At 42.4% G+C, this 17,305-nt stretch overlaps 1 protein-coding gene and 1 long non-coding RNA gene across 5 annotated transcripts in view; one reads left to right on the top strand and one right to left on the bottom strand.

Annotated features, from left to right (window-relative positions):
• The window catches only part of GNB1L (G protein subunit beta 1 like), a 48,809-nt gene extending 36,718 nt beyond the window's left edge, over positions 1-12,091 (top strand). For 3 of the 4 annotated variants that reach the window (XM_037375768.1, XM_037375787.1, XM_037375776.1), the window contains exons 6-7: positions 881-1,096; positions 5,910-10,281. In XM_037375768.1, the coding sequence (XP_037231665.1) occupies positions 881-1,096; positions 5,910-6,170 (477 nt within the window). In that variant the 3' untranslated portion in view covers positions 6,171-10,281. Of the gene's footprint in view, positions 1-880; positions 1,097-5,909 lie in introns of all 4 variants that reach the window. The other variant, XM_037375760.1, reaches the window with a different exon arrangement.
• LOC119142651 lies at positions 2,286-5,903 on the bottom strand. The gene is made up of 2 exons (XR_005102374.1): positions 5,068-5,903; positions 2,286-3,433 (listed from the first exon to the last, which is right to left on the bottom strand). It is a non-coding gene; the product is annotated as an uncharacterized LOC119142651 (long non-coding RNA).
• Positions 12,092-17,305: the final 5,214 nt, after the last annotated feature.

Here is a 17,305-nt window from a genome sequence, read left to right as displayed (position 1 = left end):
AGAAATAACTGGCATTAACAGATGCCTGTTTTTTAGTTGCTTTTCATTAGGGATTTGCATCTTCACTCACATAAGCAGTTACTGCTTATGGGGTCATTAGTCTTTTGGCTGGAGCAATGATGAATACTTTCCTTAAGTGTGACATGTAATCCAGTAATGTTCCCTTCTTTGAGTTATTTCAGAGGCTTAAATAAATTAGGTGTCTGCCCAGGGTGCCATGCCCTTTGGCCTGTGACATCATTAATCAAAATAGCTTTCAATTGGCTACAGTGGGGCTCAGGCGCCTGTTAACCCCTTGGTGACTCGCCCAGAGATTCCTGACAGAGGTTCAGTGTTTACCTTTAAGCACTATGGTGTGCTTGGGTAAATGATCCCTGTGTGTAACCCTACACTTGGCAAGGTGAAACTGAACGCTTGAAGCACGGCACTTCTTTCAGTGTCCATGCGGGTTTGTGTAGCTTGAGAGGAACTCGGTTGCTCCAAGTAATTTTTTTTAAGGAACGCAAACCAAGTGCAGGCCATGAAGTAAAGCTTCTGAAAACTTCAGGCAGCCTTTTGTCAGGTGTTGTAGAGGACATCAGTCTGGATTTTCAGAGAAATTTTCTGTATGTATATATGCGTAGGTTAGATATATATTATATAAATACAGAAATTTATATGTAGGTATAAAAACCGTAAGTGTATGTCAGCAGTTACTTAGTGATGCTTTTTGTAAGTGGATGGACTATCAAGATTTGAGATTCAGACTTCGGAACTTTTCACTCCTAAGCCAGTCAGCGCTTTTGTTTTATTTTCTTGGTGCTTGGACTGAAACCTATCTGGGGATGGTAATTTTCCTAACAGGCTATTTACTTCTCAATTTTACTTTTCTCTTGATCAGCTCAGCTGTGGGTCACAACCTTTGCTTCTGGCTGGCTATGAAGATGGATCAGTGGTCCTTTGGAATTTGTCAATGGGAAAAGCGTCGAGCCAACTTGGTTGCCACCAGGAGCCAGTGATGAGCCTTGACTTTGACTCGGAGAAGGCCAAGGGGATCTCGGGCTCATCTGAAAAGGTGCTTAGCATCTGGAGCCTCAATGAGCAACAGAACCTCCAGGTCAGGATCATTGGCCCTCTAGTGTCATTTATCCCACTTTGCACTAACAGTTTGATAGACTAAAAAAATATTTAGTCATGAAGAGGAGTTGTTGCAGATCTCTAGCTAATTAATCACAGACTGGTTAGAATGTCTGTGCTATGTGACTAGACTTAGAAAAAGATGGTGAGGATTTAAAAAAAAAAAAAAAAGAAACAAACCCTCTCACATGTTTCTGGTTTTACCAAAGTTGCAGCAGGCACACAAGCCTAGCATTACTCAAGCCATTGCCTCCGTATCTTCATTTATCACGTTAGTAGTATTCAGCTCTCAGAATGTCCTAAACATTATAAATGACTTATAAAAATGAGAAACAAAGGATTGCTTTTCCAGAGGTTCTGCTTGAATGGATAGAGCTTTCTTTCCACTGTGGGAAAGACAGAAATACTCCATAAAATACTTCACAAAACAAAAAGAGGAGTAGTAGCCCAGCTAGCACCAAGAGGACATGAGGTTTAGGCAACCAGCTTCCTCTGGCACCTTTAGAGCCCTAGCCAGAGACAAAGTAAGTTAATTGGATGTATCTCTTGTGTCTGAGCTACGCGAACCTGGGATGGCTGGTTTAGAAGGAGATCTCATCATCACCAGCTCAGACTGTGCTAGTGAATGGCAATAAATATTGCTTAACCTAGACAACTTTATCAAGTGTTCCAACAGTGCCAAGGGGTTAAGTACGTTTTAACTGGGTGTGGAAATGAAGTGCATAAAAGCTCATGAAAATTAAAATGGTCCATGCACAGCCTCTCCACTACCGAGTGCTTTAACCTTTTTTAAAGTGGCAGTTGTCCCCTGCATGTACAACAAAGAGGGCCTGAACCAGCCCCTGTGTGCCCCCATATCACCCCTGAGAAGAGAGCTGCTGCGTACACCAATTCATGGAAGAACGATAATCGTTTTTCCAGCTTGCAGCTTTTGTGGGGAGTTTTTAGGTAGTGTGGCAAGTTAATGCTGTTTTCTGAATGGTGCTACGGGAAGAAAAGCAAGTGCTTGGACATCCAGCTGTGACTCGTCACCTGGGGGGGGCACTGTGAAGGTACATAATCTGTTAGGCCTCACCACACAACCAGCATTTATGGAGTGGTAGGGCACTGAGACCCCCGTGCACGTGGTGTAAATGCAACCAACTGAGATGAAGTTACACAGCACACACTGAGGAGAACATCCGAACTTTAATAGGCAATATGACACGAAAGGAAAGAGGCACTCCAGGCTGAAGAAGTAGCAAAGGTGTTCTAAGCTAATGTGATAAAGAGCGTTAACAAGTCTGATACATAGCTGTTGTGGTTTGGGGGGTTTTTGGTCATTTTTGCCCTTCTCCTGCCTGGGTCTTTCTGGCACTATTGGCACACATCTGCACCTCGTGTCCTTAGCTCTGGGAAGCAGAAAGGAAAGTGAGCAGGTAAGTCCCAGTAAGAAACTCGGTATTGAGACTAGTTTTCTAAGGCCCAGAAGTCTGACATCATGACAGGCTTCTTAAAGCTTCAAACACTCTGGTGTTGGAGAGGAAGCTGTTTCTTCATATTAATTATAGCTTTTTTCCTAAATTCAAAGGAAATAATTGTTTTCCACAGCAGATTTCAGTTATGAGTTAACTGTAATGCAGGGCTACAGGTATGATTCATGGGAAAAATAAGCAGTTGTTCACCCGAAATATTCCAAGCATTGTTTTCCACAGGGTATTCACATTCCCAAGAGATGTAGGGTCGGTTACATCTTCAGCACGTCACGCTGATAGTAGCATTTCTCAGAAGAAATTTAAATGCCAAGTATTATAAACTGTAAGTAATGTTTCTGTGCTTCATGCATAGTGTGAATGCCCTAATAAAATGCATCTTTCACATAAGCACTAGAGATTGTCAAGGACATAGATTAAGTTTTTTTCCACTATTGCCTTAATAATATAAACCAGATGGGGATTTTTTTTTTCCCTGACATTCCAGGCACCTGAGGTAATGGTAGACATTGGAAAGCCACTCAGTGGCACATTATTTTTATTCTAAAAGGTTTTAATAAGTAAATGTGGTACATAGCTATCTGCCGTTGGAGAAATAATGACGCAATGATGGTACTTCAGCTCTGTTTTAAGTGGCAGTGTTCCAAAGTGTCAGTGAATAGATGATGAAGGTAACTTCATGGTTTATTGCTATGGGGAAAGTTTGGTGTATTGTCTTCTACAAGAAAGTTGCTGAAATCATCACTGTCAGCAAATGACTGGATTGGGTATGAGCCTTCTGATTTGGATGAGATAGTGTAATTACGTGATGATGTTTGCGGTAGAAGGTAGGAGGTAAACAGCTTCTGCAGGTGAATAAACAAAGCAGAACTAAGGAATCTGATAATCACAGCTCCTTTATAAATAGACAAGAAAAGATAGTCTATAAGCTGTAATGTAAGTAAGAGCACAAGTTCTGTTGTCTAGGTTGCTGAGGCTTTTCCCTCAAATGCCAAAGCTAAGGCTGCTGCTATCTTGGCTATTTTTCTAAGAAGAATAGGGCTTAAAGACACGATTTAGGTGTAGGAGAGGGAGATTTTAAAAACAGAAAACTCATAGATAGCATGTGTTAAGGAAGAAAGGAGAGGCGGTTATCTGTTGGCCTCAGCATGTCAACATTTCTTAATGGATCTGCTAGTAGCTGCAAGTGTCCTGGTCATGACTGGCTGGAAGCAGCTCACCTGTTCTTACCTTTTTTTTTTTTCTCTTAATTAGAAGCTGGTTTTCTGGCTGGGAAATGATGTTTGTATGCATTTGACTACAGTAATTGCCCCTGAGTGACTGGATGGCACAAATCCTGGCACTGGGATTTTACCTGGCTGCATATACCTTGAGCAAGTTGTTTGTTTTGCTCTCTCCCCTGTTGTATTTGCAGATCATGCACAAATGCCCACTGTTCCCTCATGTTCCATAGCCAAAAGGCATCACCATTACAGGCTTCATTTTCAAGTTGTAGCTTGCTGATGACTGCAACTTCTCCCAGTCGCCCTGATTTTGCTGTATGGATCTTGCCCACATAATTGACAGTAATGATGGGAAGCACCACACCCAGGATTGGTTATAGCCATTAGCTAATAATCTCAGTTACAGAGTAAGGCCCATCGTACATTTGCCAGACTGGTGATGTAAGTAATAAATCCTTCCCTTGCCAGTATGCATTCACCGACAAAAATCCCACTATTTGGTGTAACTGGGGAGTTTGGAAGAACATACGTACTAGCAAAAAGCACAGGTTTTACAATAGCAGCCCCCCCAAAAGGCCCACATGCAGCCTCTTACTGCTCATCAGGCTTGAGCAAAACTTGCTGTCCTCTGTTCTGAACTAGTTGTAGACACATTTATCAGGTCCTGTTTAAGAGAGGAATGTATGGAGTGTTTAAGCAGCATGTCAAATTTCATTTAGCCTTTTTACTCATCAAATTGTGCATCTCTTGCTGGTTTGAGTAAGTAACTGGGTAGTTGTTATACAGTAGAAAAATTGCTTCTAGCTTTGTGCCTGTAAGATTCAAAAATGTGTCCAACTGCATCTGAAGCCAACTCTGACCAGCATTTCTGCAGGTTTTGTTTTCTACATCCAATATTGGAGGTAAAATTACCTGCAATTAATATATTCCTTATAATCCTGCACTAACTGTGCATCATGTTAATCCCTTCCTGCCTCAGAAAAAACAGCAAACAACCTGCAACATATTAAAACATACATGAATTATATTAAGCTTTGGTACAAGATAACTACAAATGCAGTCTTTAGTAGGTGACATTAATGTATCATTTCCAATTGTGCTTATAAATAACAGCACTTCAAAGTCAGCACACACTCAGAATGTGTTTCCCATATCGTGACAAAAGCTAGGCAATTCCCATACGCATGCACACACACACTCTCTGGTGCATATACTCCATGTGTTTCAGAGAGAGACTGCTAAGTAATGCAAGTTACCCGAGGTGAGAACGGAGCTTTTCCTCTGTGCTTCAGGGGAAATGCATGTCAGTGAAGTGAGAACTTTTCTTTCCAAGGGCCAGGTCCTGTGCAGCCCCAATGCCTCCTAAAGATAAATTCCTTCCCATTTAATTGTACCCCTCAGAAACTTGTGCCCCGGTAGTCTCCAAACAGTAACAAAAGGCTTCCAAGATTGAAATCAATAACTCGGTCATAATCCCCTTCTTGGAATTTGGTGTAAATGAAAGTCTCTTGGGAAGGAGTACTAGAAATACAGATTTCCTGACACTGTAACCTAATTCCTGGAAGCATTCCTTTCTCAAGACTGTGGTAAATGCTAGCACAGCTTATTGGGGTTTTTGTGAGGGGCCACAGTAGCAGAAATAAGTAGCAGGTAGTTTAAACATCAGCTCAGAAGCTCCGCATGGGAATATTGCAGAAGCAGGGGAAATACATGGCCATAGCTCAGAGTGTTGCAGGTCATACAAGAGTAGCTGGAAGAAAAGAACAAAGCTCTGTAGTCTGGTTCTCAAAACCTTGACTCAAGAGTTTTACTTGTGGCAGAATATAAATAGCTGTAAATGCAACAAACTAAAAACATACAGGGAATGCTTTTATTTTTAGAGAACGGTGCTGGAGATAGATGGGCTGAAGTTAAGGTCTTTTCTATCTCTGTCTATAATTGTTCTCGCTAAGGCATCATCTACCATGTGGTGAAAAGCTCCATACCACCTGTGTGATACTAGTGTGTATGGGTGGGCACTTACACCTTCTAAAATCCCCAAAAGTTCCTCCTTTGCTGTTTTAAACAATTGACACTCACCTGTAATTTTCTCACATAGGTTTACAAAACACACAAACTTGTCAATGCCGGCATATCTGATATCACCATTCGTCCAGACAAGAAGATTTTAGCAACAGCAGGGTGGGATCATCGCATCAGGATCTTTGGCTGGAAAAAACTGAAGCCCTTAGCAGTGCTGGACTACCACACAGCAACGGTCCATTGTGTGTCCTTCTCGGATCACACAGACCTCAGTGAGAGACTGCTGGCAGCTGGCTCAAAAGACCACCGCATCAGTATCTGGTCAATATATACATAGACGTGACTTGTTCTGCGCTGTCATGGACTAAGAAAACAGCACTTGTGAAGCAACTCTTTACACTGTAATTCAAACCTGGATGTGGGGAAGCAGTAGAATGTATTTTCCAGGCTGAAGTAAGAGTCCTAGGTTAATTCTTAGCTGCTTGTTCAAGCTGCAAGTTTTGTTTTCCAGAGAGGGAGGTGGATTTTTAAAATTCATAGCAAGCAGAGCAAGGCCAGTCACAGACAAAGACACAGAACAAGTCACTTTGAGTTCTGCTGCAGGTTTGTTAACAGCTTTTCTTTGGCAGGTTGCTTAGATAACTTGTGCCAATATCTTCTTTTGTGAAAAAGAACTGGAATCCCTCAGACTGCAGTGGGGGCAACATACATCTTGTTTGTAAGTCATTTGTGTATCCAAGAATCTGAATCTGTGTAAAATACTACTCTTTCTTGAAAATTTATACCCATTAAACCACCTCCAGTGGTTTCTCATTGTCAGTTACTTTTTCTTCCCCATAACTGAAAGGCTATCAGAACAACCTTGATTTGTTCACACTTCTGTCAGTTTCTAACCTAAACCAACAGCCAGGAATGTGACTAGGGACGGCCTTTGGCATTTATGAATTTCATTATGTCTCCTGTCACCTCAAGCCTCACAATTAATCACAGGAAAGAAAGGGAAAAAATCTTCCCCTGCACTGCACTGCAAAGCTATGTAAAGCTTTTACAGAGCCAGTGCTAAATCCTTTCCCTAGACTGACTAGCTGAAGGATTTAAACTCGGCAATCCAATTAGCACCCTTCTCCTTGGAGAGTTAGGGCTAATTTTCAGCACGGCAAGTCTGGGATTCAGCTACACAGCTCCCATTAGCATTTAGGGGAATGGCACAGATAAATCCTTACCCACATAGTGCAAATGGCTCCATTGACTTGTCATCTCTACAGTCATGGAAGCTGAAATTCATTCATGAAGGTTTTTTTTGTTTGAATCATGAAGCAGCATTTGCATTCTTTTAAAGCATATTAGACATAAAACTGTTTGTTCGTAGACATCCTACTGTTGTATTCAGTCACAAAGTTGCAGCTACAGCTGTCCCACTGAAGCAAGGTGTCCTGGAAACTAGAACTCAGCTTCATAAACTGCAGTGTTCTGTGTCTAGGCTGTGCGCTGTTGATAGTTTACTGGAAATTTGTTTCTGCCTCTGTAAAGAGCTGGACATCAAAGAAAAAGTCGACAGGATTGTAGTGAACAGCAACATCAAAAGAATTTAGAAATTATTTCAGGGAGAACACACAAGCAAATTAAGGTCCAGGTCTGCTATCCAGCTGTGCTGCACAGGCAGAGGATACTGTTAGACTAAAAGTCTTACACACCAAGCCCGATGTTCACTCCATTACAACACAGAAACGCGATACTGTTGCCAGGCTTTTCTAAATAAAACTTGGCTTTACATATTTTGGAGTGTGATGACACTTTAAATAATGCATTTATTTGATTGTTTCTTTACTATTTGGCAGCTGCATGGAGGATCACATTGCACTTGAATGTTAAAGCCCAGTTTTGAGTGATCCTGAGTCAGGGAGAGGTACTGGTATTCACTACATCTACTAGACAGTTGCACAGATGTTAAGTGCTTCATCTCCACCCCTCACCCACCTCCCACACAGAGGAGGAACTACCTACGCTGTACAAGAGGCTCTACCAGCAGCCTTACGGAATGGGACAGGGTCCTTCTCCACAAACCTGCTGCTAGGAGGAACTTTTTTCTTTCTCCTCTTTCTTAAACTAAGTCAGAATTGACAGATAAACAAACAAACAAACAGAGCAAACCCTGTCATGTGTGGTCCAGGGACCCATCACAGGGAGTCTGCAAAGAGCTTTCCTTCCGGCTGGCCTGTCTGTGCCACACCACACACAAAGCCTGTCAGGCAGCCTTGAAATGTCTCCTGTTTGTCTCCTGCTTGCGTGGTGCTCTTGAAACAGAACACAGTGAAATTCTGCTGTACGAGAACAATTTCACAATCACATAATATTTAAAAGGACATACCCCAGTAGATACATGCTTGGGCTTTAGTCTCCTCACCACTTAAATTATTAATATTTAACTTATTTATAATTTAAGACTTGTTTAACTTATTTATTTATAAGTCTTCACCCTGCTCTGTGCTTTAACCTAGGTAATCACTGCACCTTTCTAATCAACAACCTTGAAGTGACAGCTGATGAAGGCCTGTGCCCTAAAAAGCACTGTCAAGCTGGTAGATGAGCACTACCCTGAACTGAGGGGGTGGGGAGACACACAACCACAACAAAACACCCAGCTCTGCATCTCCTCAAGTATGGATCTAGATGTCCTGTTTCAAAAACTAGCATTTTATCACCCGCGCAGCTCCAAGGTACAGGGTTAGAGGCACAGCTGCTACCATCACTTGGCATGGATCATGGATCAAGACCAGGAAACACCTTGGGACTCCTGGTACAACATGCATGGGACTGCTCACTGCTGGAGACCAACTTGCTTTGGGGCTATCTGAAAACTTAGCTTCCAAGCAAAATTTACGTTTCCACAGCTTATCATTCAAAAAAGCCCAACCCAAACCAAAACCCAAAAAAACAACTCCAACTGTCAAGACACAGTCAGTCCCTGCGTTGTGAACCCATGCTCCGTCTCCTCTCTCAGCTGTGCATCCCAGCTACTAAAAGTTCCTTTTTCTCCTCCTTCCAGATGGACACCAGAGCTGCTCTGCAGTGGCCGGGGGGGGGGTGGCCTGCAGGGTGCAAACCTTCCTCTTCTCCATGGCAGCAGCCTACACTGTTGGGCAATTTCCACAGAGTTGAGCTGCAGGTTTAATGCTCATGCAGTGGAAAAGGAAAGGAGATCCAGGGTTCACCCACCTTAGGCAAATGGTTATTGTTGGAACGAAGAAGGACTAAGCCTGGTGCCCACAGAGAAGTCGTCGCACTCTCGTCCTTTTGGCAGGAAAAAGCAGAGGCACACTAGAACACAGTGTAAGCAGCCAGAAGCATTTCGAGAGTGGAGCGAGGACTAAGATGCAAACTCCTCCAGCACTTCAGGGCAGCTCCACAGTTCAGCACACCCCTGTTCTGAACGCCAGTGATAAGCACCCAATGAGGCTCTGAGGCCCTGATGCAGCCCGGCTTCTGGCAGAGCTGGCTGATGGGCTGGCTCACAGCCCACCCCAACGCAGGTCCCAAAGCAGTACACAAAACGTGTCTAATGAAGGCCTGTGTGTCTTATATCCACTGTGAGAAATAACTGTTGGTGCAAATACTATGATATTGGCACAGTGGCAGCCCCCTAGGAATAATGAATGAATACCTCACGTCTTAATATGAGTGCTATTAGATCAAAGCCCGAAAGTTAAGAACTCCTGTATTACTTCCTCTGAAAAATGCCATTTACTGTCAATGTCAGTGTCTACAAGTAATTATGGAGACTTAGAAGGGATGTTTAAATTTACTAATAGGTCTTTTGGAAGATAACTCTAAAGAGTACTATGTGCCTTCACATCCAACTTAATGCCCTTTGCTGGGGGTTAAATATTAATGTTTGTCTGACTAGGTAGATTTAAAAATAAACCCAATCATGCAAGCACAAATTGAAAATGAGGGCATGAACCGCATCTGTAATCTTACTAGCAGGCAGACACAGAGGAGTTTCATTGGCTTCAAGAGGAAGGACACGTTGCAGAGCTGCCTGCAAGAACAGACCCATCCCACACTTACTTACTTCCCACTACCAAAGCACATGTGATACTTTTGCACATTACGATTAATTACGATTAAAGCACATTAATGCTTCACATCACTACTGATTGTATTTAAACACAGTAAGGGTATTTTTTTCCCCACCTTACAGTTTCCTTGAAATAAGCAACAAGACTACATTAGTTTGATTTAGAGTTGAGCCTAAATGCCATAGGCTGAATGTGAATTACAGTCTTATAAAAAAGTTTATTTGCATAAGGAACTGACCTGGACTTCCCTAAAGTAGAATGATTTCCAACAGGAAGGACAGTCTATATTGCTATAGACTGTAAACTACAGCTGTCTAATTGCATCTAGGAAATTAAAAATTACTTTTTCTGAAAAAAAAAAAAAAAAAAGCTCTTTACAGTTGTAACATGAGTGTGGTTATCATTCAAGATTTAAGCTGATGTGCTAGCAGGAAGGTTGTGAGTGAAGAGCCACCTTAAACTGCTTGGAGTTAGCTCTGGAATCTCACCTGCCAGAAAGGCACAGGGCTAGCCTGTACCTGGCCTAAAGGATTCAGGAGTGAAGGCGATGACAGCTAAATTATTACAAAAGGCTTCCTCCCAAGAATCACTGTCTTTGGCACTGTGAGAGGGAAGAAAGCAACTAGCATTTGTAAACTAACAGAAATAAATCCCAAACACTAGCATTTGTGCAGCAATTACATGGAATATTTATCACTACTGGAATGAATGGTGATCTCTGACCCTCTCACATTTTTTTGCAAATGAATCCATTAGTTCCAACCCCTTTCTCTTATCAGTACATGAGCTATAAAGCACTGCAGTCCTATGTGTAGATGAGCAAGGAAAGAGGAGATTAATTGAATTTGTAGTAATGAGTGAAAAAGGAAGTAGGCTGGGGACTGCAGTGTGACAGTTGTTAAATTTAGCCCTATACAATGCAATTGCTTCAGTAAGCGGATAAATTACTCTCTGCAGCTTGACTTGGATTGTTGCAAAGGTTTGAGTTTTAAAAAGCGGATTTTTATACTAAGTCAACACTGTCTTCTGGACTGCTTTGGTTTTTAGCACATTTAAGATGCATCTACAAAGCCAACTTACAAATTAATAAATCTTTGCTTTAATTCAGTCTGCCAAGAACAAAGATAGAACACTGACTACTGCAGGAGCCATGTTAAGGATGTAAACCAAAGGACTGGGGATTAGACAAGGATTACTGAGTGCTAAATCAATGTGTTTCCTTTTCTGGCTGTGTGTCTGTGGTGTGAAAGTATGGATCGTTACATAAAACATGGCACATGACTGCCTGGATTACTGCTAGACAATGTTACAGCAATGCTGAGACTCAAAGTTTGATGTTTAAGCATGACCAGTGTGCTACTGAGAAAGTGATGGCAATGACCAAGGAAGAAGGCATGTTTTTTCTGTTATGTGTAATATTCTGAAATTCCAGCCTGGGTCCCCCTGCTAGATGTTTCATCTATGCTGTGTTTAATCCATGCCCCACTCTTCTGGGCCATGATGGAGGTTTCCTTCATAATGTGAAGAAAACTATCCAGAATTAAGATCATACTGGGGTTTTTTGGCAATGCATTTAAGGATTTTACACTATGAAATTAAACCCCATGTCTGCACTATCATATACAGCAGATTATAGAAATGTAACTTTTTAAATAGACATAAACTGAAGCATCTCGATTGTGAAACCTGCCAACAACACCAGTGTGGAGCGAACAGCCACATTCTAGATACCAGATTCTTTATCCCCTGACGTTACCATGTACTCTCATCCCTTCTCGTCAAGACAAGACCAGCAGCCAGAGTTTGGGCTGGTCAGTCACACAGCCATTCTTGTGTATGGTTTTATTTACCACCACCCCCTATCAAACACCACAAAATACAGATCTGTCGTTTGGCTTGAGCCTTCTGCTCCCCTATGCATTTTTGAAGCTATCACCAGCCGCATTTACTCAGCTTAAGAATTTTGTTCCTGAGTAGTGACACCCCCCCATATACATTTAGTAGTTATACACACCCCCAAATGCTCATATATTAACCTAATACATGCAATTAATAATATGCATTTAATTAATAATTATGTGTTATTAAAAAACATAGTTGGGACCATAGCAACATAATCTCTCAGTTGCGAATGCTTTGCTCCTCTGATCAATGGTATGAAATATATCTCTATGTTCTATCAGTGTACTGCTTTATTCTGACTTATCTCGGGGGAATTTGAATTACAGTTTGCTATTAGAAGAGGAAAGGAGGGGGTGAGGTGGCAAATCAAAACAAAGAAGCAACTTGCCCCTCTAAGTCAGGTGACACAAAGATTCTGGAAAGCACAAGGGACCTTGAAGCAAACCACCTCCAGCAAAGCACCAGAATCCTTACAGGAAAAGGACAAGGATGGCAGGGAGGAAAAGTACCTGGAGTTAGCATACAGTGATAGGTCTGTCTTTTTAAACTCGTACACCAGCTCATTTCAGCTTCAGAAGTCTTTGCTTTTACCTCCCCAGCATCCTTTTTTAAAGGTGTTGAACACTAGAAAATCCTGTAAACGGCAGCCTACACCTCTAAATAAGCCTGTGCTCACCCACTGGAGCATATATTTATTTCTCTACTATGAATAGTCATAATGCCAAATGTTACAGTGCCACACGCGCTGCAGAAGAACCATCCCAGACCAGTACTGACTATCTCCTTACAGGAGAATGACATGGCAGTGGAAAAAATACTAATTCTAACAATTGTCTATTACAATGTTAAGTTTAATTAAAACAAAACTGTTACATTAGATGGAGATCAGAGCTGGGTGCCGTTTCCTCCTAGTTTTTATTCACAGTATACATAATTAGGGCAGCAAAAAACTACGTAAGTCCTTCCGTACTCTGAACGGCAACAATCTCTTACCTACCAGCTGCAGGGCTGATTGATCCCGATTACGTCCAGATCAGGGAAGCTAGGGAGGATGTTAAAATGCTGAGCTGTTATTCTGCTCCATAGCTCTGGCACCCCATGCATGCAAAGGTACGTTTTTCCAGGCATCCATGACACTGCCTGCTATAAACATGTTCTGACATAGGTAGGAGGAAGGTTGGTGCGTTGGGCCTATATAATAACTTTAAACATGGCAGAGAATGTGGACATGGCATTTGTCTTGACAGTAATTAAGAAAGTTGCTGATATGAAATCTCAGTGATTCATGGATACATTGTCTATGTTCAGAGAAAAGCATCTAGGCTGCTTTTAACATAATACTTATGGCAAGTATTGTCTCTTCAGAATTTTTTGCGTCAGATATTTTGATGGCATGCAGACTTGGCATCACACTAAATAGAGACATTGAGTCTTTATAGTTTTATCTCTTGAGCCCATCTGGTTTGAAGTAATTGACAACAAGCAGGAAAGGAAATAGAATGAAAGACCCACTTCATGTTTGCCGAAATAAAAGAAATGTGTAAGGCAGTGCTCAAATAAAATCAGCCTGGGAGGAGGGCTGCTGCACTCTCCTCTCACCACCCCTCCTCTACCCTTTTAAGATGTCTGGAACAGGACAGCTTCACCTGCAAGCCCTCAGCTCTCCGTGCTAGCTCGCACTGCCTGCTGTTGGAGCTCAACCGCCAGCTAAAAGGCGGCCGAAGCAGGCAGGCAGAGCACCGAGGGAGAAGGGGAACCGCCTGCCCCCCAGAACGAGGGACAATGGGAGCACTAAGTGAGCAGAGTAAAAAAAAGCAAACGTGCAGCCCTTGTCCAAGCTAAAACTTCTAAAAAAAATAGTATCACAAACACATCATGCAAAGGCCCTTCAGTAAGTTTTACATGTTGTTTATTCTGTTTTTAACTTCCTTTTGTAATTTACAGATACAGCCCAAGGATTTCAGTCTGAGTACCTGGGCACTTGTGCAATTCCCCCTGGGGCGCGCAGGTACAGAACACAGCAATAGCAAGCACCCTGAGTGTCCTGCCCTGCCCACTGAAACAACCCGCGGGTAAGTTACCAGAACTGGCTTCAGTGTGAGCATCTTCGGTTGCAGGAAAACATACCCTCTCCTCTCCACCTACCAATGACCACCAAGAGCTGTTCACACAGGAATTACAGAATTTGGTAACTGGAGCTCAGGCTACAACAGGCGTTAAAGGGCACTTGCTCTCTCAGTAAGGCACAATATATGAAATTTTTGTCCTCACAGAGGTGAGGAGAGGCTATCCTTTACCAACTACAGAATCACTCTGGGAGCATAAGATGGAAGTTGCCATACAAGTTTGTGTCAATTTATACCATGTAGCAGCTAGCCCTGAAAATGCATATGCTCTCTTTCCCTCTAAGCTGCTCTGCCTCCTTATAGAATTAGGTTCTAAATGTGACTTTTCTGGCTTTTATTCTTAATCACTTTGTTACTAGTTCAAATGTATAATTTTAACCTAAATAGAAGTGAGTGATTTATTGTAATTATTTTGTATAGGCTGCTCTTCTAAACTTTTTTTTTTAAAATCTGGAAAAACATTTAATTTCCCATATGGAAAGAACACATCTATCATACTTTACTCGGATATACTTGGCTGACTATTGCACATATATGCAAAACATATGTGACATATTCAAGGCTGAATTTCATAAAACAGAAATGCTATGAAATGTGATATAATAAATATATTACACAGACATATGTGGCCAATTTATAAAACTATGGTATCTTTGGTAAATTTATAATAGGTCATTTCTGTTGGGGGGGGGGGGGGGAAGGTGTGTGTGAGCACATTTTTCTGGCATATGCAACACATACAGTACTTTACATAAACTTCCTGAAGGGAGGTGAACCTTTGGAAAGCACACATGTACGTGTACACACATAGTGTATATGGGACATATCCATATTTTTCAAAATTTATGTGTATCTTCAAAACCACCTCTTGCTATTTGCATTGATCATGTGTACTACATACTGGGCAGGGAAAAAAAAAAAAGTATGAAATGCTATTCTTGGAGATTAGCAAACCTCTGATACTTAACTAGCTTCCCACAGCCAACAGGTGGCTCTCACCTTAACAGAGAGCACATTTTATAAGCACACGCTGTGCTTATGAAAATGGTCAGTAATAGAAATCTTTAGGTATGGTCACTTTAATCTAGTTGTGTCAAACACTCATGTAAATTAAATATCTTACTAATAAACTGAATTATAATAATTAAATGAAGGAAAAAACTGCGTATGTTTAGAAAAAGGTTACATACATACGCACATACTAGCCTCTACACTAGTAGACTGGACTCTTCATAACACCAGCTTACAGCAACAGCTGAATTATTGCTGGCTGATTATCCTCGAACTATAACTCACAGACTATTGTCCTTCCTTATTTGTGCCCGTGTGCTTCAAAGCTCAGTTCGTTGCTTTATAAAACACATCTACATTTTTCTCTCAGGTGATTGCCTGTTTGCAAGCTCTGGCACAAGTTCTCTAAGGTTTCATTTTCTGCGTGTGCGTGGTCCAATTCGTGCGATGCCCAGGTCTTCCCTCTGGAGGGAGCCTGCTCTTCAAGCACAGCCGGGCAGGGGGCGCGGCTGCCGCGATGCCCATGCGTACCCCGAGCTTACCTGCCTGCACTGGCAGTTCAGCACGAACGGCGGGTCAGACCGTTGCACCCACTGTCTCACAAGGAAAAGCAACAACCACCACAGTGTGTATGTGCACACACACACACAGAGTTTCCCCACCCTCCACCCCTGCCGCGTTCAACAGGCTTACAGCAGCTTTTTGAGCTCCTTGGACGATGGTGTTAAAACTTGCTTCGCAAGTACTGCTGCGTTAGCTCTTCCGGCACTCCTCCGGGCTGCGTCGCTCAGCTCCCGCCCCCCCAACCCAACCTGTGGGTGCCCAACTTGTTTCTAACCTCCTTTTCTTATTCCTTCCAGACCAGATCAAGGAGCGACCGCCCCTTGGCCAGGGATCCTGGCATCACAACCTGAGATCTACCTGCTGAAGAGCATGAGGTCTGTTTGGAAGGGGGAGGACGGCATACCAGCTGAGGCAGCCGTGAGCCATGCAGCCCCACTAGCCATGCACCAGGAAGCCCCCAGCTCATGGGAGACCCACACTGTCCCCCAGTGGCCTGGCGGCGGCAAAATGCCTTTTTATGCTTACTGCAGTCCTTGGGTCATTCTCCACACTGCAAGCCACTGTTACACAGACAGTAAATAGCATAAAAGATGCCGCAGTACTAGTTCCCCTGTCAATGGCCGTGTGTATGCATATTTGAGATTGACTGAAGAGATGCCAGTGCCCCAGGATGCTGAGAGGCATCTACCGAGGACCACTTCCACAGTTCCACCCAAAACAGTTCTAAGGTCTCCCTAACAGGAGAAAAGATTAGTAAGAACATCCATGAAGTGTGTAAACAGCGTGCAAGAACACTACAAGCACACATAAGTCTCATCCCCATGCTCCCATCCAACACTGAATTTTGTCAGATCCATTAGCAAGGCAAAAATAAAACCACCACCACCAAAAAATCATTCCTGAAAACCTGAACTATCCCCAGTGTTTGGGGTAAATGATCAAGTGAAAGCCTGTCTTGTTTCACCTGTGGGTGCCTAATCCTATATTTACCCACTGAGGTAAGCGATGCAGTTCTCAGACCTTTGCAGCAATCAGTAAATTCAGCCTGTACCTCTGGAAAATGGAGTCACATGGCTAAGTTACACTCTAGCCCTGTTTGGAAGAGACAAAGGGTGCTTGTAACCTCTGTGCTTGGGCCTGTTCTACCAGCAGCTTTTAAATACACAGTGTTATGCGTGACTTGAGGTGACCGTAAGTGGAAGTATTGTCTGGAAATGCTGCAGACTTCTTTCCGAGTGTGTGCTATGGACCTTGGTGACAGCATGTACTGAGTGAAGTTTAAACATACTTGTAATCAAATCATACAAAGTCATTTTGCAAATGAAACTGCAATGCATCTAGATAAGGCATGGCCTATACATGATACATTTTGATGAAACTGGCTGACAGGTAACATGAAATTAAAAGTGTTACAGATTTTCTGTGATTTTCAAAAGGCTTCTGCTAGTCAATGTGCAGTATTATGGGGTTTTTGTTTGTTTGAAATGGATTTTTTGCTGTGATAGAAAAACAACCCTGCTTGCTTTCCACAACTGCAACACTCCCATCCAGTGAGACAGACGCAGCTATACAAGGAGGAATCACTACTCAAAGGCCGGAGGAAGCTGGCTTAAGGACTAAAACACAACATGAAACAGACTGCTAACATGCTTAATAGTAACGTAGATAAGCACCTTGCATGTAGATGGCCTAAAACCAAGGTTAGAAATACCATTTTCATGGTTAAAACTGTAGTCTTGATACAGCTCCATAGGTCTCTCGTTCCCATTCAGACACAGGACTTCTGCAGT

The sequence above is a fragment of the Falco rusticolus genome, chromosome 1 (genome assembly GCF_015220075.1).
Source record: "Falco rusticolus isolate bFalRus1 chromosome 1, bFalRus1.pri, whole genome shotgun sequence".
Classification (NCBI taxonomy): domain Eukaryota; kingdom Metazoa; phylum Chordata; class Aves; order Falconiformes; family Falconidae; genus Falco; species Falco rusticolus.
The sequence above is the reverse complement of the archived record's forward strand: the minus strand, read 5'-3'. Positions and strand labels throughout refer to the sequence as shown.